This window comes from Diachasma alloeum, unplaced genomic scaffold (assembly GCF_001412515.2).
Source record: "Diachasma alloeum isolate Michigan unplaced genomic scaffold, Dall2.0 Dall_scaffold_00550, whole genome shotgun sequence".
Classification (NCBI taxonomy): Eukaryota; Metazoa; Arthropoda; class Insecta; order Hymenoptera; family Braconidae; genus Diachasma; species Diachasma alloeum.
Window position 1 is genome coordinate 318758 of NW_021680682.1, and position 22644 is coordinate 341401.

The 22644-nt window shown below is 34.6% G+C and overlaps 3 protein-coding genes across 4 annotated transcripts in view; 2 read left to right on the plus strand and 1 right to left on the minus strand.

Moving 5' to 3' along the window:
• The window catches only part of LOC107043175 (phosphatidylinositol 4-kinase beta), a 52131-nt gene extending 40682 nt beyond the window's left edge, over positions 1–11449 (plus strand). For both annotated transcript variants that reach the window (XM_015264536.1, XM_015264538.1), the window contains 4 exons: positions 1746–2654; positions 3054–3379; positions 5695–7242; positions 7986–11449. In XM_015264536.1, coding sequence (XP_015120022.1) covers positions 1746–2654; positions 3054–3379; positions 5695–7242; positions 7986–8173 — 2971 coding nt within the window. In that variant the 3' untranslated portion in view covers positions 8174–11449. The remainder of the gene's footprint in view (positions 1–1745; positions 2655–3053; positions 3380–5694; positions 7243–7985) is intronic.
• A 1822-nt stretch (positions 11450–13271) lies between these two features.
• Positions 13272–20607, minus strand: LOC107043169 (transmembrane protein 223). The gene is made up of 4 exons (XM_015264517.2): positions 19891–20607; positions 17101–17417; positions 13591–13733; positions 13272–13506 (listed from the first exon to the last, which is right to left on the minus strand). Exons 1-4 carry the CDS (start codon positions 20010–20012, stop codon positions 13321–13323), a joined length of 768 nt encoding a protein of 255 aa, XP_015120003.1. The 5' UTR covers positions 20013–20607; the 3' UTR covers positions 13272–13320.
• LOC107043166 overlaps positions 19926–22644 on the plus strand; it is a 7069-nt gene continuing 4350 nt past the window's right edge. Inside the window, exons 1-2 of the mRNA XM_015264509.2 lie at positions 19926–20240; positions 20357–20618. Coding sequence (XP_015119995.1) covers positions 20526–20618 — 93 coding nt within the window. The 5' untranslated portion in view covers positions 19926–20240; positions 20357–20525. The remainder of the gene's footprint in view (positions 20241–20356; positions 20619–22644) is intronic.

Here is a 22644-nt window from a genome sequence, read left to right on the forward strand (position 1 = left end):
TTTCAGTGTATTGTGTACTATTTAAGCATGTGGTTTTTTTATTGAATAAAAATGACATCCATCAATCCAGGCGCGAATTCTATGAATTTTGTGTTTTTCTTTAATTGCACATATTTGAGTTATCCACCTGGAACTAAGCACCAATAAATTAAACGTTTACAAGTTTGTATTGAAAATGTGAAATTCACGTTGCACAATGTGTAATTGGGGTGGCACATTGCAATTTAGGCGAAGTCAATATGGTAGTCGTGAAATTCGAATCTAAGGATTGAAATTTCTGTGGACACAATTTTAATGCAAAACATCAGATGTGTTGCAAAATAAAGAAACACCATTGTGTGTAATAAATCATTCTGTCGAGAAAATGCTGCGTCGGTGGTAAAGTATGCCAAACTATAGTGATAATCTGCAGAGTAAGAAATTGAATTGCCTCGGTCATTATCGTTCTGAGATCCGTTTATCTTTCGTACGTTATCTACATTAGTTTCAGATTCTTTGAGAAAATCCTTCGGCATACATACTAGGAAGAAATCTGTAGTGCAGTGCACACAGGTCGTAAATCACAAAAAAAATCTTTAGTGCGATTGGTAGGGTTCACAAGAATTAGTCAATGATCCTGTTTCAAACTGAAACAAAACTAAATCGCCACGTACGATGTACGGAAAAATTGAGGAATTAAGCCGGCATTTGAGCTGTCATCTGCAATAAAAGGATTGTGTGCTCATATATCAGTTATCCACACAAAAAATAACTGAATACGTCATTCTTTTTTTACTTTTTACATGGCGAACGCTAGTTTTCTTATGTGATGCACATGGGGTTTACTAAATATTCAGGAACCAGTGTAGATAACATTCGAAAGATCCTCTACACGCGGCCTTCATACGCAAATAGCAAGAGGTATTGTTTTTGTTCTCAATCCTCGAATCGTCGATATATTCTTCAAAAGTTTTTTAAGGGGAGACTACTATGAGTTTTTAAAGTCGCGGGTTATTGGAATGCGATTTTTCATACATTGAAGATCGATTATATATGTCCAAAAATGAATAATTAGTGCAAAAAAAAATAAATTGTTCATTGTTCAATTGTTCCGCAGGCACTTAAAATGTTAAAAATAGTCCAGGGCCTCCAATTTTTGAGCAACAGAGGTTTCTTTTTTTTCAAAATTTTTGAAAAGATGTGTGCAATAACATTTACGAATTAGTTTTTTGAAATTCAACTCCTACACAGCTAATTTCGTTATTTTTTTAATGGAAAATTGCACCATTTACGTAAAATAGCGCGAAAAATGTTTCTGAAAGAATTGAGAATATATTTTTAATATTTTAAGGATAATTTTTCTGCCTATTTTACAAAAATGGCGCAAATTTTTATTTTCAACAAAACAAAATTAGCTGTGTAGGAGTCGAATTTCAAAAAGCTAATTCGTAATTATTATCGCACACATTTTTTCCAAAATTTTGAAAAAAAAAGAAACCTCTGTAGCTAAAAAATTTGAGGTCCTGGAGTATTTTTAACATTTTAAACGTCTGCGGGACACACGAACAATAAACAATTTTTTTTTGCACTAATTATTCATTTTTACACATATATAATCGATCTTCAATGCATAAGAAATCTTACTCCAATCGCCCGCGACTTTTAAAACTCATAGTAGTCTCCCCTTAAAGCTAAACAAATTCTCTCTATCCTCAGTTCAATTCGCACCTCCCAATTAAACAAATACCCAATAATTACTGTTCCAGGTCGATGGGTATCTTGCTACCACCAGTCCCCCAAATAACTGTGACTACCCTGACAAACCACCATCGCAACCGTAGCCTGGACTCCGCGCTACAACGTATCCCAGAGGTGGACGTCACCCCCTCTCCAGAATGTGAGACAATCCCAGACATCTCCAAAAAATCCTCGACCCCAACCATAAAACCTCGAAGTCGTGAACGCGAGGATTTGGCTAGCTTAGGTTCCGACGACTCTGGAATCCTCTGTGGCTCCGATAGTGGCTCGAGCGATGCAGCAGCTGTGACCACTCGTGAATCGAGTGTTGACCATTTGGATAGTCGTGAGAGTCTCGACTCGTCGTTGTCCCAATCGGGAGACATGGACAGTGTCGACATCAATGATGCAGTCGACCCAATCACTGAACCAATTGACATTTCTGGTGATAAAATTGTGATCATTACAAAGAAAACTGATGTTGACGTGGAGAAAACTAAAGACTATGATGAGTACAATGATAAGACAGCCAAAGAGGAGAGAAGAGAGGCAACACTAGGTCTTAAGAATGTTTTTAAGGGGAATGAGGAAGTGGTGGAAAGGCAATTGGAATTAGCAGGGTCAGCAATTGTCCTCTGTTGTGGCTCCACTCAGCCTGAAGAAGTGGAAGCTGACAAACCAGTGAGAAAGCAGGAGACTGCACAGCCCAAGGCCACTGAGGGGTGTTTATTAAGGCTGTTCGAGAGCCAGATCTTCGATATGTCGATGGCTATCTCCTATTTGTTCAACTCCAAGGAACCTGGCGTCCAGAGCTATCTTGGGAATAAACTGTTTAGCTTCAGTGATGGGGATGTCGACTTTTATTTACCACAGCTTGTATTAATGTATATTCAGCTGCATGATGTCACCGAGGTGCTTTATCCCTATCTTGTCCATAGGTATGTATTTGTAAAAAATATTTATTAAATCTTTCGATGCACAACAAATTGCAATTGGCTGAGTATGCTGTGAATATCTTAGAATTACAGTAAAAAATCAAAATGGTTTTTTCATACAGAATTTTATGTCCTTTAATATGGAATTTTAATTCTAAAATGGTAGATAAACCATATAAAGATAAACAAATAAATGTAAAAAATCCAAACGCGTCAAATTGTCAATATTGATGAGTACGTTTATAAAATTAATGTCAATAATTTTGTTGTGCAGAACTCAATCATCTTTAAAATATGGTTTCCTTATATTTTCTCATGAAATTACTTGTCTACGAGATATTTATATGATTAGGGCCACTAAATTCGGAACTTATACTTATTTTTAATTATATATTTTTGCAGGTGTAGACAAGCAGCAGATTTTTCACTGAAATGTGCATGGCTTTTGGATGCATACAGCTCGGATGCACATTTGCCCTCGAAAAAAAAGTCACACGGGACCAAACTGAAGAATCTGATCCTCTCGGATGAGCTCCGAAGGAATAGGAGAGCTACTGACGCTACGAGAAAACATAAAGTTTCCATACAGGGAGGAGGGCTCCAACCAGCAGCTGCAATAATGGTCTTACCGCCGACTCAACTCATCACTTCACCCAATAAGAAAACACACCAAAGATCACAATCCGATGCTACTGGGCTGTTTCAATCATTGCGTCGTAGTAATTCTGGTAATTGATTATTTATCCTCACCTTTTTTTTTCATCGAACTTTTTATTACATAATAATAATCCGATAAAATTTTTCCCTAGACATTGAAAAATTAAAAATTCTGTTTTCGTGTTGATCTCGTTTCTCTTCCTCTTTTCATTTCCTTCCATCAGAATTCGATAATAGAAAGAAAATTCATTGGTTTTTCTTCATTATTTAAAAAAAAAATGTTTTGAACTTTTTAAGATTGAAAAATCGATTGTAAAACTTTATTTCTGATTTTTCTTCCCTACATTTTCCGTATTTTCTGTTTCTATGCACGGAATATGATCACCGAAATTAAAAATGTTAATCTCTTTTCATCTTTTAAAAAGAAAAAAACATTTAGAAAAATTTAGAAAAGATATAGAAAAATATATTTTTTCATTTTATGGATACTGATTGATGATGAGCGATCTCTCTTTGCAATTTCCTTCTTCGGTTCCATTGAAATGAGATCAAAAGGATGTAAAATCTTCGTATTCGTTCACATTTTCAGATCATTAGCACTAATTAATTTGAAGAAAAAGAAAGTAATGAAAAATTGTAGGTATGACGCGAAGCACCCGTTCGCTAGTTCAGAATAATCAGTAATATTCGCCCTAAAGTTTCCAATCCTAGATGATGGGTCACATCTCAACTTAGTAACAGACTAACATAACTACCAAAAATAGTCATTTCCAGAAGTAAAATGACGTATCTCCATGAAATACACTATTTATGCTCGCTATTACTGTCTAAAAAAAAATATGGACCATATTTCGAATCGAAAATGAGAACTCGAACATGGCGGATATCTCGAATGAAATAAGGTGGTTTTCATGAGTACAATCGTCTTACGTTCAATTTTCATGAAGCTCGTCTAACAAATAAAAAAGAATTGGATACTATTCTATGAAACATGAATAAACGAATCATAATTGTCTAAATCCAAAATTGCTCAGAGGAAAATGGATAACACAATCTCCTCCGCCTTCTTCATAAATTGTTATGAACTACAGAGCCTCTCTCCCCTCCCAATCGCCAGACGTGCTGAAAATTGTGCTGGTTTTTTGGTACTGAATTGCAAGGATATTTTACTGAAATTAAGTAATCTGTTTTTTTAATAGAACCGCACGACCGATTGCGCCCATCCTAAATACCAGCCTTTAGTATTATAAAAGTTAGATCCTTATCCAATTTCAACTTGCTATCTCCTTTTTTTCTCAAGTTATCGTGCGCACAAGATTTTTTAGGAAAAACGGCAATATCTCCAAAATATACATTAAAGTGTCTATATATTCGGATTGATTTACATAGATTTACATTAGGAAGCAAAAATCATATCGAATAAATCGGACGAGTTTAATTTGTGCCATAAGCGCGTAACAGTCGAGGAAGAATTTCATGAGTGATGATCCCTCCACTCGAAACATTTTGTTTTAAGGATAATCGGGCGTGGAGGAAATGTAGGGGGTGAGGCGGAGGGGTTTCTATTGTTTTCCTGCAGAAAACCAATCGCTGAACAAAACAAAATTTCCCATTCGGATTGAAAATTCAGGCAATATTAGGGAGTATCTCCGGTTAAAAATTATTGTTGGAGCTAATCAAATTTATTTGTATCTGTTCCACGCATTGAATGGTTTTCAGATTGTTTTTTTTTTAATAAATGAAAAAATATTAATCCATGCGAAAAAGTGGCAACATCGTCGGTAGTTTTTTTCCTTTTTCACCAGGAGCTGGTACCACTGGCTCGAGGGAGCTCCAATCACAACGCTTCATCGCTGTCTCTCAAGAGACGTTTAAATTGACCGCGCTACCCCCACCCGCTCGGTACTTGGGACGTTGCTGTTCGTTTGGGCTGCGTGCGGAGAAATTTCATTTTTCAGTACTTTTCTCGCTATTATTAATAAACAATGCTCCTAGGCGACAATCTTTTTCACTCAAAAAATCATTGATCACATGTTCTAAATGTGTCTAAAGTTTCATGACTTTGGCTGCATTTTTTCCTTGGGTTTTGCAGTTTTTTGGGTGATTTCCATAAGATCACGGGTTAAATGACAACTTTTTCAAAAATTCATAATAAATTAACCATACTCCCCAGCAGTCTGAAACTTTGCACACGCCTTTTCCAGCATTTAAAGAATACGTAAAAAAAAAGAAAAAAATGGCTGCTTTTTTTCCCACCCTCTGGGCTCGCCCGATTATCCTTAAAACTCCGGTAGTAAAACAAAATCCGTATGAAAATTTCAAACTCCTACAATATATCTCTTCTATAGTAACATTTATTAGATAATAAATTATTAATCAATTACAGGTATAATAAGTAAAATAAACCTGGGAGATCTCAGTTCCGGCCGAGCATTCGACAACGGATGTACCTGTTTCCATTCCTGCCAAGGTGTAGTGAATGATCTCCGAGGCCAGAAGACTGATTGCTTCTGTGATGCCCCTCGTCTCGCTCCAGAACTCGAATTCATTCAGGCCCTCATAACGATTGGAAAACTTCTTGGCACGATTCCTACAAAAGAAGCTAAAACAGTCCAACTCGTAGCAGAGCTCAATACCCTCAACCTGAACCTTCCAGCGCGAGTTTGGCTTCCTTTACACAGTTCCATCCCCCATCACATCGTTAGGGTACCCCCACAGTACGCAGCAGTGCTCAACAGCAAGGACAAGGCCCCTTACATCATCTACGTGGAGGTCCTTGAGGTGGAAGATCTCTACACCTCTCCAGTCCCCACTAAAATTATGGGGAGTTCCTTGAGACATACAAAATCTGAAGAAAACCTCACAGGGAGTGAAAATCCTTCAGAGGATCCATCCATTCCCTCGACAACAACATCTGGACAACAAAACAACAAAACCCCTTCAAAGACTGCGAACAGACCGCTAACAACAAATTTATCGAACCCCCCTTCAAATCATCCCTTCAGCTATCCAGATTTCATGAACGATGATCCCAGTGACTGTTGGAGTCAAGAAGACGACGAAATCACTCAGCAATACCTCCAGCTACGAAGACCAAGAGATACCAGAGATCGAGACACGATATCCCAATTGAGTCAGGATTCATCGGACTCTAGAGAGCCGATCTTCGTACCCGGGGATATAAAGAGGAGATTGAGTGAGATGGCAGCAACTCCTTCAGCAACTTTTAGTCATGATCCCGAGGATCCTTCAGCTGCTGTTCTCAAGGAGCCCTGGGAGATGAAACAGAGAAGGATCAGGGCATCGAGTCCTTACGGCCATTTAGCTTCCTGGAGACTTCTTGCTGCTATTGTCAAATGTGGGGATGATCTCAGACAGGAATTGTTGGCCTCGCAGCTATTGGAAATGCTGGGAAAGATTTGGCAGGAGGAAAATGTACCACTCTGGTTGAGGCCGTACAAGATATTGTGTTTATCCAATGATAGTGGACTGATTGAACCAATTCTAAATACTGTGTCCTTGCATCAGATTAAGAAGCACTGTCAGTTAACCTTGCTGCAGTATTTCGAGAGGGAATTTGGATCAGTCAATTCTGAGGAATTCACTGTCGCTCAGAGGAATTTCCTGCAGAGCTGTGCAGCTTACTGTTTGATTTGTTACTTGATACAAGTGAAGGACAGACACAATGGGAATATCCTGTTGCATAGTGATGGACATCTCATTCATATTGATTTTGGGTTCATCCTCTCGGCATCGCCCAGAAATCTTGGTTTCGAGAGTAGTCCTTTCAAGCTGACACCTGAATTTGTTGAGGTGATGGGGGGTAGTGGGTCCAAGATGTTCCAAGAATTCAAGGGGCTCATACTGCAGGGGCTAGTGGCTGCTAGAAAACATATGGATAAGGTGGTCAACCTTGTGGAGATCATGCTTTCAGGTGAGGCATTGTTTGTTTGACGAATTTACTGATTATTTTGGCAATTAGTGGGTTTTTTATTTAGAAACTCCCACGTTGCCTCTCCATTAAAATTTAAGTCTTTCTAACTCTCTTAATTGCGCCTACCTTATTGACGCAAATGAATTGGTTAAACACAATTCAATAATTTACCATGTCAAAAGAAGAAAATTTAAATTATGAGGTGTTCATATAACCCATTCAACGTGTAGTGAAGCACATTCTTAAAGTTTCAAGCTTCGCCAACACTTAGCATTAGCCAGGATTCGCGACGGGGATACAGCTGGTATGAACTCCACAAAGGTCATAATTTGACCCAGCCGCCCAGTCACGCCATTTTTTACCTAATTGAGTCCGACTCAATTTTCTTGTTGATTTCAATTTCTTTTGTTGTTAAATGACGAAATGATTCAGTTTCCTCGAAAATAATTGAAGTTGCCAGGTATCTTTTCAAAATCACCTGTAGTTCTTTCAATATATGAGTGAATTAATAGAAAAATTTCCTCTATTTCACTGTTCACGAATATCGCTGTAATTACCAAATTTATGAAAACTCTAGCTATAAAGATCTGTTTTTTAATCGCATCGGCCAAAATCCCTATAGAACGATTCTTTTGCAACATTTCTAGTAATTCACTCCCCGGAGATAGTTTTATTTGAAAATATCGATAAAAACAAATTTATAAAATTATATTCATGTACCAAAATTTTATCTTCTTCTCTAGGTTCGCAACTTCCATGCTTCCGCAGTGGTGGTGCTGCCACAGTCCAAGGTCTGAAGAATCGTTTCCATTTGACTCTCACAGAAGATCAACTGCGACAACACGTGGAGGACCTCGTAGAAGGAAGTATTCACTCATGGTCCACGAAATTGTATGATAGATATCAATACTTTGCCAATGGCACTTTATAATTACTTGTAAATTATTTTAATTAATCGTTTTAAGCTTTAAAAAAATCGAATCGTCCATTTCCCTTTGCTTTGGTACAATAGTGTACTATTATCAACGAAACTAATTAATTATTCTGTCTCACTTCATTGATTAATTTTGATCATTCTTAATATTTAATTCAATATATCATTAATTGTCTCATTCTGCGTTTTTCATTTTATTAAAATGCCATCTCTTCCAAATGCTTTTTCGAATAATAATCCAGCATTCCACGATGTACACAAATGATCATTTGAAAGAATTAATTGATTGAAATGATGAATTCTCATGTCATTTGATGAATATTTCAATTTGATATTCAATTTCAACTGTAAATATTGAATAATTGGTATATATGTCACGTCTGATGTAGATTGAATAATTGATAACGACTTCAAATAATGTTTATTATTCTGTTTGGAGTGGTGAAAGGAGAAAAACGTATTTGCCGGGTATTTTGTGGATTTCTCTATAAGTAATGACCTGAGAGCAAAATATCAAGAGACATTTTTCATAGCGAAATACGTGAGCTACAAGAAATATCCTTTGATATGTTTCTGTAAATCCAATAGTTTTAGGGCCATTCACAAAATAATCAGTATAGAATTTTCTGACTGCTCTGTCTCCTGTTTCTCTATCACTTCGTTAAAATTGTTATTATCTCGATAATTCATGAATTCGGAACAAAATGGCTAAAGCCATTTTTTATAGGATTTTTTTTTCACCAACGAAAGCGGTTTTTTAAATTTTCCTCCGAAAGTCACTCTGTTTCGAGATAATTGCAATTTTCCATCACTTCAGAACTTCTGTCCAGAGTGTAAATTTGAAGTTATTCAATAGGGCGCCCATTAAGGCACCCGTTCCGAAATTTTTGACGTGCCGCCCTCTTAAAAGACTCAAAATAAATGTAAAAAAATCCTCTTCAAATTTCAGCTCTCTATCTCAATCCTAAAACGCCCCCCAAGCGCCTTGTTTTTCGTATAAGAATAGTTGCACTATTGTATGATGTGAACAAAAAACGAAAAATTTCCATCAAAAGTAGTTCATTTACTCAGTAATTTACCATGATTATAAAATGTTTAGTGACATAACAGGGCCAAGGGGGAAATAGATTCGAATTTTCCATGAAAATCCCGTATTATTCTTATGGGAAAAACAAGGCTCTTCGAGGGCGTTTTAGAATTGAGATAGAGTACTGAAATTTGGAGAGAATTTTTTATATTTTTTTCGAGTTTTTTGAGGGGGCGGCACATAAAAAATTCCGGAACGGGTGCCCCAACGGTCACCCTATTATTCAATCAGATAATATCGCTATAGCTTAAATAAAATGAATATTTTGTCGAAGGTGCCTTATTTGTAGGAACAAATGTAACGAGAAATTAATGAATAAACAAAAAGGAATGTATGAAAAACCAAAAAATGCAATTGATGTAATGATAAAGTGCGGATTTATGCATCGTATGTATTTCTGTATACATAAATTGAATGGGATCGGTAGTTTGTAAGGAAAAATCAATCGATTTTTTAATTTTAATCGAATCATTATTGATCATTATTGAATGTCCGAGGGTAACAATTGAAAATGATTGATAATTCGATAAATCCTACATTAAACTGAATTTGTTGAGAGAATCTGAATAAGCTTTGTATCGAAACGGTAAAACGTGATGAGTCGATTTGCTTGATTTTGCCAATGATCGAATTCCCTTGATTATCTCCTCCAGTCTGATTTCCATCAGTCAGAGTACAATATCCTCGGTCATATTATACGTTCCACATTAATGATTTATCGATTATCTCTCGACCTTCAAAATTTATCGGATATTTTTCTCAAGTTTTTCTGCATGTCGACGTCCAGGATTTGTTTTACAATAAAACCTATAATCTACAGAACTGATCCCTCTCCCTCTTTTCCTATGTTACAAAACTGTTGAAAAATATTCGATAATTCTGAAAGTTTTGGGGTATTACAGTCGATAATTAATGAGTGTAGGAAAAAATGTTAGATCACCTTTTTGTAAGAATTTTTTTCATTTAACGAAAGTATTGCGCAATTCTGTAATAAAATCAATCATTGAATCATACGAGCGATTCACAATAATATCCAAGAAGACATAGAAATGGAAAAATTTTTTAGTCATGCAATTACCCCAGAAACATTTATTTCTAGCCGGAACTATCGAGGATTTTTTTGTGCTGCACATTTTCTTCTCTGCAAAACAGGTTTTCTGACATTTTATCCTAATTAACAAATGTAATTTCCAACTCCTTATGTTTTGCCACTTCAATCCAAAAATTTTCAATCTTGAACAAATCATCCAGCGATCCAATTGTACTAATAAACATCAAAATACTCAAAGCTATCCAGAACTAATGAATAAACAAAAAAAAATATTTCCTACTTTATATAAATGAATAAAAATGCATTACCTGATTAACAGGTAATTAATGCTAGAATCTTGAGGGAATAATCACGAAAGTTTTTACATGTTCTTATTGCATATGATAAATTTATTATTACATATTAAAACGACAAGAAGTAAGGGAAAACTCCAGGAAGAATTAAAGACTCCAAACTGCAATTTTGGATAATTATAGAAAAAAATTATTGATGAGGGAAATTTAATGTTATTGCCATTTTAGGTTTATTCAATTAGGTAATTTTAAATTATTGTCATAGTCAAGATATTGTAGTTATATGAGAAGAAATCATTAAAAAACAATATATTGTTTAAGAATAATTGAGTGTGGGTGAGACAACAAAACGAGGCTTTATTCATTATTCTTCTTGAATTATGTTTATAAAAATATTGAAGATATCAAGAAATAATCGGACTAGTTGGATAAATTTAAATCAATAATTTATAATTTTATATTCAATGTCATTGAGCCCTAAACACATATTTCTTCGTTAATCGTAAAAATTTTTGATCATCAATTAATTAATTATTAATCAATTAAAGCTTAGTTTAAGGATTTTATTTTTTTTATTGTATATTTATTCGCATAGTTGTGTTAGTCGATCATATCCTGGTGTTATGGAAAGAAGATTGCGTAATTAGATGAGAGGAAAAACAAAAAATTGCTCACAATTGAATTAATTAAATTGGTCATGAAAGTGGTCTGTAATATTTAGATCATTAATGATGACTAATTTTCATTGGGTTTCGAATGGTCAAGTGAGAAAGCAGGAAAATTACGAAAGTGTGTTATTTTCTGAGCTTGTTGCTGGAAATTGAATAAAGTATATGCATTTATTTGAGAGTTTATTTTCAAATTTTTGTTAGTTCCAGTTTGGCGATATGCTGGGAGGAAAGAGGTTTGAATGATTAAATTACAAGGGGAACTCTTTGAGAGGAATTTCGTGAGCTAAAAAATAATTCTCTGACATTTTTTGATAAACCCAGTATTTTCACATTCAATGACATTGCAAAGTAGTATGGACATAGTCCAGTTGAGTCTTTGAGGGTAACGGGAAAAAAATTAATTCAAAATTGCCCAGAAAAGTAATTATCTGTTATTGGTAATTATGAACGTTGCCATGAAAAGGACCCACTTTTCCGATTCTAGTTTTCAAGATATTCACGTTTATCTCCGCAACTACCATTTAAATCAATGTTGAATAACTTTTATGATCTTCTCTAGCAATGCTGTTTTGCACAGAATCAGGGTGATTTGGGCTTTAAAATGTACGAAATGTTATAAATATTATCGAAAAAACAACTGGATGTCAACAAATCGGCCCCTTTTCATGCAGGCCGCCACAATTTTTTAGGGGAGAGTGGGGCAAAATGAAACAATAGATAAACGACTGTTTAACGCAATTCAAGCAAACAAAATTTTTTATTGACTACTTTTTTCATTAACTTTTTTTTATTATTGGAATTACTGACAATAATAAGTTTCCATTCAGTAGAATGGAAAATTATTGCCAAGTTCTGACGGGAGAAGATTTTAGCAATGGATGAATTGAAAAGAAAATGAAACAGCAAAATCCAAAGGCCAGAGGAAGGCCCAGGGGGAGACCCAGAGGGAAAAAGAAAATGTGATGTTGAATTTCAATCGCATGAAAAAAGAACAGTGTAATCGCCCTAATGTAATCAATTGAATTATAGATGAAATATTTCATGTTACTTGAAAAGAGAACTGTTGGTAAAATTACTGAAAATTATTAATATTGTTGTCTCGATATATGAAGTATGTGAAAAACCTTCGGGAGTTTCGAATGAGCTGAGAACATAGATTCAGCGATGACGAGGTCTTAGTTTGGCTGCTGAAGAGTCAGGGGACAAGCTGACTAGTGAACGTTAACATCGAGATCTAACAGGAGATTTTTTCGTACCGCTTGTTCTTTTCTACCGAAGAGAAAATTATTAATCTCATCAGTACTCCCAATAAGAAAAAAGTTAATAAACAAAAGTTGATAAAAAAAATTTTTCTTGCTTGAATTGCGTCAGTCATTTTTCGACGGTTTTAATTTGCTCCATTCTTCCCTATATGAATTCAAACTCCGATGAGTGCGAGAAATGAATCCATCAAATTTTTTCCCATCAGAGGCAACTCTGTACACTCGAAAGTGCTTTTTAAAATTTAGCATTCATGGCATGGCCAGCGCTCAACCAACGCTACGTTATCACATTTTCAAAACATGAATAATATTATACTAAACTTATTTGTTTATTATTTTCCAAGATTTTCTGTATATTTCTATCGTTTTCTAACTTTGAGAAGGTCATTTTCTCCTAAAATTCGCGTTATGTAGCATTCCAAAATTAGTTATGATCAATGACCCTAGAATGTCGATAGACCACAAATTCCACCTGAATGTTTCTATTCATATTAACCCCCATTTAAAATTCATTCTAGATGTTCAACTTTAAAAATCGAGGTGTGTTCGTACTATTATATAATGTAGCTATTGAAGAGTGCGTGTACAACAGCCAAAATGAAACGCTGCGTCAGTACACAACGTGTGTGACCTCAAATATTGCACTCTGATTAGTATAAAACCAAATGCAAAAAATTACCGGGAAAACCTACATTATAGCCAAGGTGAGAGTAGTCACAAAAATCGATAAATTCAGTAATTAAAGATTTTATTATTCAAGTAAAATACAAAACTCATTATTTATGCACGAAGGGAGTCAGGATTCTTCTTCTTAATTTTCGGGGTTCGATCAAGGGCTACAGTTAGATCGTACAGATCTGGATTCACAAAAATACCGTCTTTGTCTATTAGATGATACATGCCGGTGCCTCTTAATTTCAAAGAGATGAAATGTCCAACATCATTTCGGTCACTCTTGATTAAAATCTACAGAATAAGAATTGAATTCATTAGTTCATAAATTTTTCTGCCTCCCAACAACTTAATCGAGTAGATATTTGGTCGCATTACATCTTCGAGAGGCACAACTTTGGATGCAGACCCTTTAATAGGATGATAAGTTACTAGAGTCGCACTAGTTCCTCCTTTATTCAAGATTATGTATTTTAGAGATCTGCAGGTGTACATCCAGATCAACACACCGGTGCTAATTGCTTAATAAATTAAGAATGAATATTAGTATTAAATTAGTTGAATGACAAAAGTCAATTTCTTCTTACTGAGTCAAGTTTTTCTCCAATATCTCCAAATTGAAGGAGGATAAGGGAATTTCCTTAAGTATATCCAAGTATCTTTTGCAGTGAGGTACTCATCATACTATCGATTCAACCATTTTCAATCATCAAATTTGTTAATTAAATTGCGGAAGAAAAATTTGAAAAAAATTATGAATATTCAGCGCCATTCAAATTACATTTTGCACAGAATTTTTTTTTTTAACATTCGTTGTTTATGGATAAATAATACGATTCGACAAAATTCGGGCGTATTGGACCTCGAAAACGAAACTGACCCCATCTTATAGATATTTTGATACTGATTTTTAATTTCCTTTGAGAAATCTTTCTAGCACGTCTAGTTTTCGAGAAAAAAATGTTAAAGTGTTGAAAAATGGCTTAAATGAAAAATTTGAAAAAATGGAAAAAAAATGAATTTGGACGTAATTTTTCCTAGAAAAAAAACACGGTTTAATGAAAATATGATTTATTCAGTGGATTTCATTTTATACCAATTGGTTGAGTAGAAATGAGTTGAAAAAATCCCGAAAAATTTTTTAATTAGCGTGCATCAAAGTGTGCACAGCCAACTTCCGGTTATTAAATTTTACCAAAAAAATCATGAAATTTGGAGTTTTTCGGAATTTTTTCAACTCATTTTAACTCAACCAATTGGGATGAAATGAAATCCACGGAATAAATCACATTTTCATTAATCCGTGTTTTTTTTCTGGGAAAAATTACGTTCAAATTCATTTTTTTTTCATTTTTGCAAATTTTTCATTTAAGCCATTTTTCAACAATTTAACATTTTTTTTCTCGAAAACTAGATCTGCTAGAAAGATTTCTCAAAGGAAATTCAAAATCAGCATCAAAATATCTACAAGATGGGGTCAGTTTAGGATTTGGTCGAACCGTGCAATTGAAATTGTTCAAACTTTTGGAAACTTTTTTTTAAACATGATTTTAAACATGACATTTTTTAAAAATATGAATGCAGCCCTCGCCTTCGGCTCGTGCTGCAAACCTCATATTCGCCAGAAAAGTTTTTTTCGGCCTAGTGACGAAATATACTAGTTCGTCATACGGCCAAAAAAAACTTTTTTGACGAATATGATTGCAGCCCTCGCCTTCGGCTCGTGCTGCAAACCTCATATTCGCCAGAAAAGTTTTTTTCGGCCTAGTGACGAAATATACTAGTTCGTCATACGGCCAAAAAAAACTTTTTTGACGAATATGATTGCAGCCCTCGCCTTCGGCTCGTGCTGCAAACCTCATATTCGCCAGAATAAACAACAGCCGTAACCGAGAAATCTCACCACCAAACTGTTTTTTTTCATGACTACTGTTTACATTGACTTCATGGAATTATTTGACGTACATTCGTAAAATTGTTTTTGATAATGGGAAATTTTTTGACAAAGTTTTTTGCATACGGATGGTGTGATCAGCACTGTCAACTCATAAAGTGATTTGCTACATTGGTGGTGACATTTCTAGGTTACGGCTGTTGTTTATTTGCCACAACAATAGCATAGCGTGAGTTCTTGGGGAATATGGATTTCTTGGAGTATATCTTATTTTAGAATAAAATGATGCACCTGAGGAGGAATGCTTAGAGCATTCGAAACGTAGTGCAATTTTGATTACTTAATTTCTTGAGTGTTTACTGCTGCTGACCTAAACATGGCCCAAAATTATTTTAACAATTTGAAAACATATGGTCGAGAACATCAGTTTCGTTTGAAGGGTCAATACCAATCCCCGGACGAGGAAAAGTAAAGATCAGTACGGAAAATTTTTTTTCGATTCCAAACAAATCATTTTTATGGTAGCAAATTGATTGTTTATAAATTATTTTTTAGAAAATGTTCATAATTTTTCAAAATTGCAATTTTTGCTTCCGAATGGAACCATTGCAATCCGTCGATTTTCACATTCTGTAATTTTGATTGGAAATGATGTAGAATGGTCTGAAACGTAGAAATACGAAATTTGGCGACCATGTCTGTATGTGACCACGTCCACCGCCGCCTTCCCGGTGGTCAATTTTTAGAAAAATTGAGTAATTAAGTGTCTAAAGTAATTACAAAAAATCTAAAATTTTATCAGATTATAGTTCCTAATGAGGACTAGCACTGTGCAAAATTTCAGGCTGATCGATCTAATAGTTAAATTCAGACCTGCAAAGTTTAGAAAATAAAATGTGAAAATGTTTGACTACAAAAGTATAAAAGCACTTTTTTGACTGGAGAAAAAATAGCCAAAGTACTTGAATATCCTTAAGGATCTTTTTTTGTAGAAAATTTGTTTAATGTTTTTTTCTTGCTCGATTGAAATGATTTTATAGTAATTGATTGTGACTGGGTATCTTAACCGAATCTTTCACGCAACTGAGATTTTCTGCAAAAAAAAATCTTTTGACGAGCTTCTTCAACTCCACTTGTTACATACCGAGATCATCCCACAATTAATCTGTCATTCCTTGTTAATGCTCTCAACACTAGCTCTTAAAATAGTATGAACACACCTCGATTCTTAAAGATTAAATTCTGAAATAAAATTTTAATAGGGTTGATTTAAATGGAGACATTCAGGTGAAATTTCTGCTCAATTAACAGTATCATTGATGATAATTAATTTGAAAGTGCATAAATAACAGTCCTATGAGATAATATCCTTGCCAAGGTTAAACAGAAGATTAAAATCTAGAAAAAAAATCTTGAAAAATGTACAAAAGTTCTATGCTGAATGTAAAAATTATCGACACATTTTTTTTTCTGAATGCCCCAAAATGGCGTGTTATTTGAATTTCGAAACATTCAACACTAGCACGAACTATAGTTTTTTTAACTCTGACCACGTCATGGAGAAGAAAACATTTTTGGATGTATCGTCACAGGTAAAAATATCCTAGTCAAACGCAAGACCATTGTTTAAAGGCATAATTAAAAACAAATTTGATGGACCATTTTTTTACACTCATCAAAGTTAAAATTCATATAAGAAATTATCAATGACAGATACTGTTTTTTGAATTTTAACTTTCATTTTTTTTATTACACTCAATTACGCAACTGATGGATGTTCATACTACTTTAAAGGGGAGGCGCACGAAAGGTAAAAATTCGAGCGAATATACATGTTGGAAATGAATTAATAATGAATTATTCTTATTTGCGAACACCTCACAAACTAAGGAGTTTAGAAAAGAAGACAATGATAAGGATCTTCATTCACGTTTGCTCCCAACATTACTAATTCACAAGATATTGTTTAAAAACTTGAAAAATCACATATTCACCTGCAAATGCTGTGAAAAAGCACAATATAACCGACAAGTACGCCTTTTTAGCATAATCCTTCCATGTCATATCGTCTCTGAATATCGGAATGAACGTCCATGCAACACAACTGGCCATCATCATTATCGTAAACTGTGTGGCATTGAAGATAGTCATTCTCAAAAAATACTTCGGATGTTCGAATTTCCAGAGAATAACATTGTTTGCTACATTCGTGTTTATCCTGGTGACTGGTTCGTCCGTAAAAGTTCTTATGAATTTGGGAGTTGAAGATTTTCGGGATGAGAATTTCAATTTACTACGAGACTCTTGACATCTGGAAATAGAGGCAAATTAGAAGAATCGTAGGAAAAAAAAGTTGGCTTAGTGCATTTACCAATTATTTTAGAAATATCTCCCGAACGAGTAGGTTTATCGAGAAACTTATGGATAACACTCTTGGATAAGAGTTTCGTCAGCTACACAAAAAAAGGCTTATGACATTTTTTCCTCAATTCCTTTGTGGTAATCTATGGGAACCATAAAACTTACTACAGGAAATCAGGGGTTTTAGAATAAGAAAACCACTATAATTGAATAATTAAGAATATGACGTTTTGCTAAATACCTTTTGGTTTCCTCAGGCTCTTGACTGAATTAATGTCGAATCACTTTATTAGGGCCCGGGTGGATTATCTTTTGAACGTGATCTTGATTATTTTTTTTATTTTGATAATCTGGAGTCTGATAATCTGAGCCTTCAAAAATTATGATTGTACAATCAAAAAGACGTTGAAAAAAAGCTGACCATTTTCAAAGCACGTTTTTGAATAATATTGGGAAATAAAACCCACAGGGGAGAAATTGCAAATAAATAATTTAGTGCATCTAATGGCTGTTAGGTGGTCATGTGTCACAGTAGTCAATGACTGTCAGATCGTTAGTTACCATGATAAATTATTAATTCACTATTTCCTCTCTATCGGACTTATTTCTTAATTTTTATTAAAAACGCTCTTTGAAAATATTCTTTTTTTTCTACTTTTTTTGGTTGTACAATCATAATTTTTAGGGACTTGTGCGTGATGTGAAATCCAATGAAAATTGTGATATAAAATAATCCACCCGGGCCTTAACTGGGATTCTCATATGCAAAAATGTCATTTGCATCGGAAAAATCGAAAAACGAGGACTGAATGCCGCCCAACCGCTAAAACTTACTTTGAGTGAGTCAAAAGCTTGAGGAAGCTAAAATATAATTAGCAAAACGAGGCATCTTTGATTTTTCAATTACAGCGGTATTCTTTCGCCAAAGTAGTTGATTAATCTATAAGAAAGTACCGGATTAAGGATGTTCTACACCCTTTCTGCCAAAATTCACGTTTTTTTAATTTTTCTGGCAAACTTATGATGGAATTGACGTGAAAAAATATAACGTTTTTGCGTTTTGTCATTATTTAATGACTGACGAAATTTTAAGGTGGTGCGAACATTTTCCTGCGTTTTCTCTAAACTTTTAAAAAGAATCACAAAACTGTAGAAAAAACGCATGAAAATTATCGCACCACTACGCAACTTCGTGAGCCATTAAAGAATGACAAACCACAAAATCGTTATATTTTTTCACGTCACTCCCATCGATAATTTGCCAGAAAAATGAAAACAACGTCAATTTTGGCTAAAAGGGTGTCGAACATCCTTAAACTATTAAAAACTTGGAACCAATGCTTCAGTAATGAATCCAATCAAACAGGAAAATCTTGTTAAGGGCGTCAATCCTGTTTCATTAAAAAAAAAGCTTTCCCTTCACCACTAGAAAAAAATATATTATCTAACGCCTTACGAACGTTTTTTCCTAGACTCAATAATTTCAGAGTTATCCTCAAAATAATCGATATGAGCTTAGTAACTTAGTAATAAATTCCGCTAAACATAGAATTTTCATTAATTATTACGTAATTATCTCATCACTGAATGGGATTATTATGAAATGCAGGAAGATCTTTTCTGTAGCTGACGACATTCTCACAATAAATGTATTTTGACACTTGTTTATTTGAATTCGTAATTCTACTACGTCCTTCAGGACATTTTAGTACATTTTTACTACATCGATACTTCGTGATTTTTCTTCTAATTTGAATTATTTCATGATTTCATTCAACAGTCAATTGATTTTCTATTATTTAAAAAAAAAAGTTTTTTTGGTTTGTTATAGGAATTCAATAAAATTTTCGTGACAAAAATCTTCTTGAGGAGAGTCCGAATGTTATTTACTTTCTATCTTTATTGTTGAAACCCTATATTTATAACTGTCGTGGCTAAGATGACTCAAGGAGAAGAAAATATTGGAACGGTAGGAATTATTTCGACATCTCCTAATAAAACAAGGGTATTTCAATTTTCTTTACAAAACAAGGGTATCTCAAAATTCATGTGAAAAATCGTCTGAAATCTCACATTTTCGTTCTCTTGACACCTGTATAAATGCTATAAATGCATCAAAAAGTACAAATAACATAAATTAGTTCACATTGGAAGAGAAATAAAATGATTTCCGAGCTCCGTGAGACTTAGAAATGCATGTGATCAACAAGCTTTCACCTGAATTTTGAGATAGCCTAGTCTTAACGCGAATTTTGAGATACTTGTGTTATGAGGAGATCACGATTTTTATGTGGTACAGATCGCGTCCACTACAGATGTGAAGAATCATCTTAACTTGCTTGTTTCGGGGCTATTCTATAGTATTTTTTCACTCCACTATTAAATGAGAGAATTGTTACTAACAATTACAATCAATTAAATACCTCGACTCCAATCCCCATGATCTGAAAAGTCCATAGCATCGCACCTTTTCTTTCGATTCAGGCAGTCTCTGCAGTAAATTGGAGCGTAAAGAAGAAGTAATCCTCAACAAATTAACAAGCATCGTTATCTTTCTATTGCCTATTTTAATATTCACATCAATGGAATCAGTTAATAATTGACTAGTAATTGATAATCGCCTTTGTTATGAATTTTTGTCTGGTCTTCACGGGTTTAACCTCAATCACCGGCCTCTTTCACTGTATATTTACGCAAACTAGCGACATAATTTTTTAGGGTTAAGTCACCGATGAAGGGGCGAATCGGGCGAATAGACTGGAGTAGACTGCACGTTAGCATTGATTTAACAATACACAAAATTTTTAACGTCAATTATCGGTGAAATTAATGATAAATAAATTTTCAATAATCTATCAATAATTTATACACATTGTTTTATCATTGAAGAGGATGGTTGGTGAATTTTTTATCGACTCTATGAAGTGATCCAGAAGTTTTTTTACGGAGTCTTGAGTGATGGGTCTTTGAACATTCAAATTATGGAAATTCAACAGTGAAGCGTTTCTTTCGACTTTTCTATGGGTAAATTAAGGAATTCATCTGACTTTTGAGTAAAATGAGCGGAAGTATCGATAACCTCGGGAAAATTACACCTTCAAGGAAGTCGAGATGTGCTGAGAGATCACAATTTTCGGCGACTGCCAATCAGGTGATGATTATCAATGGATAGGGAAGTTGTCGGAAATGATTTTATGAGGGATCGGTAGATCATTTTGCAGATATTTCGGGAACGAGTTTGAAGGGGAATATCATTTCACTTTTTTCGCAAGGGATTCAATTCAGTAGCGAAGCAATTAACCGGGTCATGTCGATTTGTACTTTTGGCCAGTTTTTGGTTAATATCTCGGAATCTAAGAGAAATACCAACAATTTTCTCGTGACCTTTTTTATAACCCTCAATTGGCTCTACAAAAAAGGTTATTACAAAAATGTTTCAAAATCGACATAACCCGGTTCACCGCTTCGCTACTGAATTCTCTCAAGAGAAAAAAAAGGAATTTTCCACTCACCGATTTGCGAATATCTCGCAAACTCATAGGCTTATGGGAAAATGTCAAAAAACCTTTCTTGTGGTGCATAAAATTCTTGGCAAAAAAACTTCTCTGACATTTTTTCCAACCCACTTGTTTCGAGGATTTTCAGAAAATAAATGTAGCTATCGACCTATTAAACTCATCCCTTTCAACTTTGCTTCAGCAATCAGTATACTTTAACAACAATACATTTCAAGTTTTGCACCAAAACCTTGTCTGCACAAATGGTAATTCTTGCATTTTAATTACACGATATACATGGTGAATTCTACTGACTTAAAATATACCAGCCCAATTACACATTGCGCAATTTAAATTCCACATTGTATAATTCAGATTTATGGATTTTGTGTGTTTATACAATAGTGAACATACATAGTACATACTATGTCGACCATAATCTTTTCGACCGCCTGAATGATGTTGTTATCGCTGCAGCTTTAGTGAATATTCAATCAATATTCAAAGTAAAATAATTAAGTGATACTTTCAATAATCATATTACAGTTTTATTCATTTTTTGTACATCATGTTTTTCTCTTGCATTTATAAAATAAATTTATTCGAAAAAATTACAGAATTTCAAGAGTAATAACAGTATCATCTTGATTCACCACTAGTGCATCGTTTACAATCACAAACCGTCATGTCCAAACCAAATTTGCATTAATCATCAACACTTATTAGTTTTGGGAGTACAGCTCATTTCCAACATTTTAATGACTTCATCATGCGATAAAAATGCTTCATTGAATGTTTCTTTCCACACTTTGACGACTTCATTTTCCTCGAAGTGAGTATCAGCTTTACAAAGTTACATTTGCGAAAGACATTTTAGCTCAACCCGTCGACCGTCACTCGCAACGTATGACTGCACTGCTGTGGTGGCACATCACGAGAACTGGGCGTTTAAATGATCAATTTTTAATCAATTATTGCCGCAAATAATTACAATAAAAATAGGAATTTTTTATTTTGACCTAATGTTCTTGTCTCAAACCTGCGGCAGGATTTGATGGGAAATAAAAAAACATATGTTCCCTATTGAAGATACTTGAATTATACATGTTGAATTACGCCCATCAAATTAAACATTTACCAGTTTGAACTGTACAATGTGCAATTGAGATTGCGCAATATGTAATTGGGATGATACATTACGCAATTAAAGTGCTGAAATTACAGTTTGTTATCACTCAGTTCATGAAACACCGCCCACGGACGTTATGACAAAAAAATTGTTCCATATTCGGCCGTGGAGAACTTTTCTGTCTCATGCAACTGCAAAATGAAACTCATATTCGCCAAAATAGTATATTTCGTCACTAGGCCGAAAGAAACTTTTCTGGCGAATATGAGTTTGCAGCCCGAGCCGAAGGCGAGGGCTGCAATCATATGAGCTAGAAAAGTTTTTTTTGGCCATATGACGAACAGTATTTTTTTGTCATTCCGGCCGTGAGGCAGCGCTTCACGGACGCGGAGTGGAGCGGATCTCTGCCTACGGCCGTCATACGGCATCTCTGCCTACGGCCGTCATAACAAAAAATACTGTTCGTCATATGGCCAAAAAAACTTTTCTAGCTCATATGATTGCAGCCCTCGCCTTCGGCTCGGGCTGCAAACTCATATTCGCCAGAAAAG

Bases quoted from the DNA above. Each gene is read 5' to 3' on its own strand.
- LOC107043169 (XM_015264517.2), bottom strand. From the start codon at position 20,012: ATGCTTGTTAATTTGTTGAGGATTACTTCTTCTTTACGCTCCAATTTA. The intron at 17,418-19,890 runs GTATTTAATTGA...CTCTATTTCCAG, and splicing joins TCATGGGGATTGGAGTCGAG to ATGTCAAGAGTCTCGTAGTA. The intron at 13,734-17,100 runs GTGAATATGTGA...TAATTTATTAAG, and splicing joins CTTTTTCACAGCATTTGCAG to CAATTAGCACCGGTGTGTTG.